General features: G+C 61.4%; 1 protein-coding gene across 1 annotated transcript; it reads right to left on the bottom strand.

The window, feature by feature from the left end:
- Nucleotides 1–244: 244 nt before the first annotated feature.
- LOC144166931 (uncharacterized) lies at nucleotides 245–2227 on the bottom strand. The gene has a single exon (XM_077696376.1). The coding sequence runs from the start codon at nucleotides 2225–2227 to the stop codon at nucleotides 245–247; it is 1983 nt and encodes a 660-aa protein (XP_077552502.1).
- Nucleotides 2228–2536: the final 309 nt, after the last annotated feature.

Below are 2536 nucleotides of genomic sequence, written 5' to 3'. Positions count from 1 at the left end.
ATCCGCAAGTTTGGCGGTGTAATTTCGATGTACGCAGAGTGCGGTTTGTGAATCCCTTTGGTACACGGTATAATTTGTGAGAGCTACGTGCTCGCCCGTCTCCTGAAGGGCCACTGCCGCGGGCAACTGCGGATAGGTTTCGAAGTGGAGCCGGAGAGCAGCCCGCTTATTGCGTGCCTTAAATCCGCGGCAATTCCACTGTAGGATTGTAAAATTAGCCGAATTTGCACGGTCGCAGCGCGATCTAGGGCCGTTGCCCGCCATCATTAGAACTAAACGTGTGGGGGGCCTCCAGGAGAGCAAAGGGCTGCATAGGGGCTCCGCTGCTCGATCCGGTGCTCACTTCCGAGGTCGCAGTCGAACTGTTAGGCTGCTCGTCTACCTCCGCCACCTTGGAAACGGGCCGGGATGCTTGAGAACGAGATCCTCGCTTAAGCTTAGGACGGCGGGTGCTAACAGTGAGTTGGGACATCTGGGCCGCTATCTTGCCCGGGATGCGGTCAAAAGCGGTTTGGAGGGCGGCCGCCAATCGATTCTCGATCATGGTCCCTATGGACGCCATCTGGGCCTCTAGGTTGCTTAGGCGCTCCTCAAGCGGGCCGAGGTTCGCAGCGGTTTCCCTGTCTTCGGAGGGGGAACTATCCATCGCCTCCGGCGCCTGCCCGAGTGGTGCCGAATTAGGTGAGGACGAGCGGTTCACAAGCGCCTCCACCATCTGCGTTAACGAGGCAACTTGGGCCTGTAACCTGCGGAATTCAATTTGTTCCCGTGTGGGAGTGGAAGGGGTTGGCGGTTTGGGTTGGGAGATCACGTAGGGTGTGGGCGAAAAGGCTGCCCCGCCCGAGCCGCTCACCTGGGATCCTTTCCGAACGCGGGCGGCCCACGATGAATCCCCCTGGGCAGCGGGTTTGAGCTTAGGTGATGGCTGGTTCGGTTTGGATGGGGCGGGAGGAGCCTGCCCTGTGTTAGGCTTCTTGGCCGTAGGTCCGTCCGGAGTTGGGCCTCGCCGGGAAGGCCCGATAGCCACCGCTCCAGGGCGCGGGGGCGGGTCAGTGTTGGTGGCAGGAGGCTGAGCCCCCTGCGGCGATTCCCGAGAGCCCGACTTCCGCGGCTTCCGTGGGCGTCGACGCTTTCGCTTCTTGCGGCCGGCTTGACCTTCCGGTGGAGGAGTGGATGGCTTGGGTGGCGGCGCCCTGTAGCGTTCCTTACAGCGCCGGTCCCCGGTGACGTGGGAACCAGCACACAGAGCACACCTGGGCGTACACTCATGTGGGGCACGGGCGCCATCCGTGAGCGGCACCGCCTTTCCGCAGATGCCACAAAGGTCAGGTTTGGGGCCGGGACAGGCGTCGGGTCGATGTCCAACAGAGCCACACCGACCGCAGGCTGGAACAGTTTTCTTGTACGGCTGCACCGGGATCAGCAGGGCGTCGTAGGAGACGTACCTGGGCTTCACCTTGCCGGAAAAGGTGAGGCGCACCTTATTAGAGGTGCCCAGTCGCCGGACGTGTAGAATCTCGCCTTCAGGCCAGTAAAGGCTCTCACGAAGTGCGGCTTCGGTGTCGGAGCTGCGCACCGTCACTACTCCATAACAGGAGTCATGAGTGTCTGCGCGCAAGTACCCAAACAAGGGCACCTGTCCGGCGGGTGAGGGAACTGCAAACTCACCGATAAGTTTGTCCGCTATGTGCGGGTGCGAGGTGTAAACTAAGATGAGATTTTGTTCCCGCACCATCACAACAGTGACTAGCCGTGTCGCGGTCGCTCCGAGGTGGGCGATGAGCGCGCGACCGGCCCCGTTCTCGGGGAAAGCGTTGGCGAGGGACAGCTGAGTCCGGGGTTTGAGCACAACGACAAAGTCCGTTGCTTTCGGCTTCGGCAGGGGTTGAGGATGCCACAAAAACCTCTTGTTCCCCCGCTGCGGGCCCGCGGAGCGCGTCGCACGCGGTGAAATTGTTGAAGAGCAGGCGTCAGCGTCCGGGTCGGCAGCCGTGGCCAGGGACGCAGCGTCGGTGGAGGCAGCTTTAAGTGCGTTGCTCGCCTGTTCTCGACGAGCGACCGCGGCAGCAAGCGCGGCGCTCTTGCAGGATTGGGGCAACTCCGGTGGGCTGTCCGAAGTCGGGATGGAGGTCCAAACCATGCTGTGAGGATCATATCCAGTTTGGGTGTCCGCCACGGTTGCGGCTGCGGTGCTGGGCCGGCCGTCCTTTCTACCGGGAGGCGCCATGGCCGTTAGGCCTAAAGACGCCTCCGGCGTGGTCGAGACGTAAATCGCCCGTAAAAAATGTTGGAGGGGCCCACCTGCCGAAATGTGGTATCCAGATGAACCGGATCACCTTCCGGTGACGGTGGAGAGATTTTTTAGGACGTTAGAAGAGGTACTCTGGGGTGCCGAACGAAAATTGTCGGAGCCGGTGAGCTGCCCATCCGATACGATGGCGCGCTCGCAGCGCCCCCCTGTGCTAGAAGAAGTCCCGGTAGTTGCTGGGAAGTGAGTGTTGGTCGTGCGTATGGGGTATGAAGCATAGAGGGAGTA

The sequence above is a fragment of the Haemaphysalis longicornis genome, unplaced genomic scaffold, assembly GCF_048455015.1.
Source record: "Haemaphysalis longicornis isolate Haplotype H1 unplaced genomic scaffold, Haemaphysalis longicornis Haplotype H1 scaffold_2, whole genome shotgun sequence".
In the NCBI taxonomy this organism is placed as follows: Eukaryota; Metazoa; Arthropoda; class Arachnida; order Ixodida; family Ixodidae; genus Haemaphysalis; species Haemaphysalis longicornis.
Note: the sequence above shows the minus strand (reverse complement) of the source record. Positions and strands in the feature narration are given on the sequence as shown.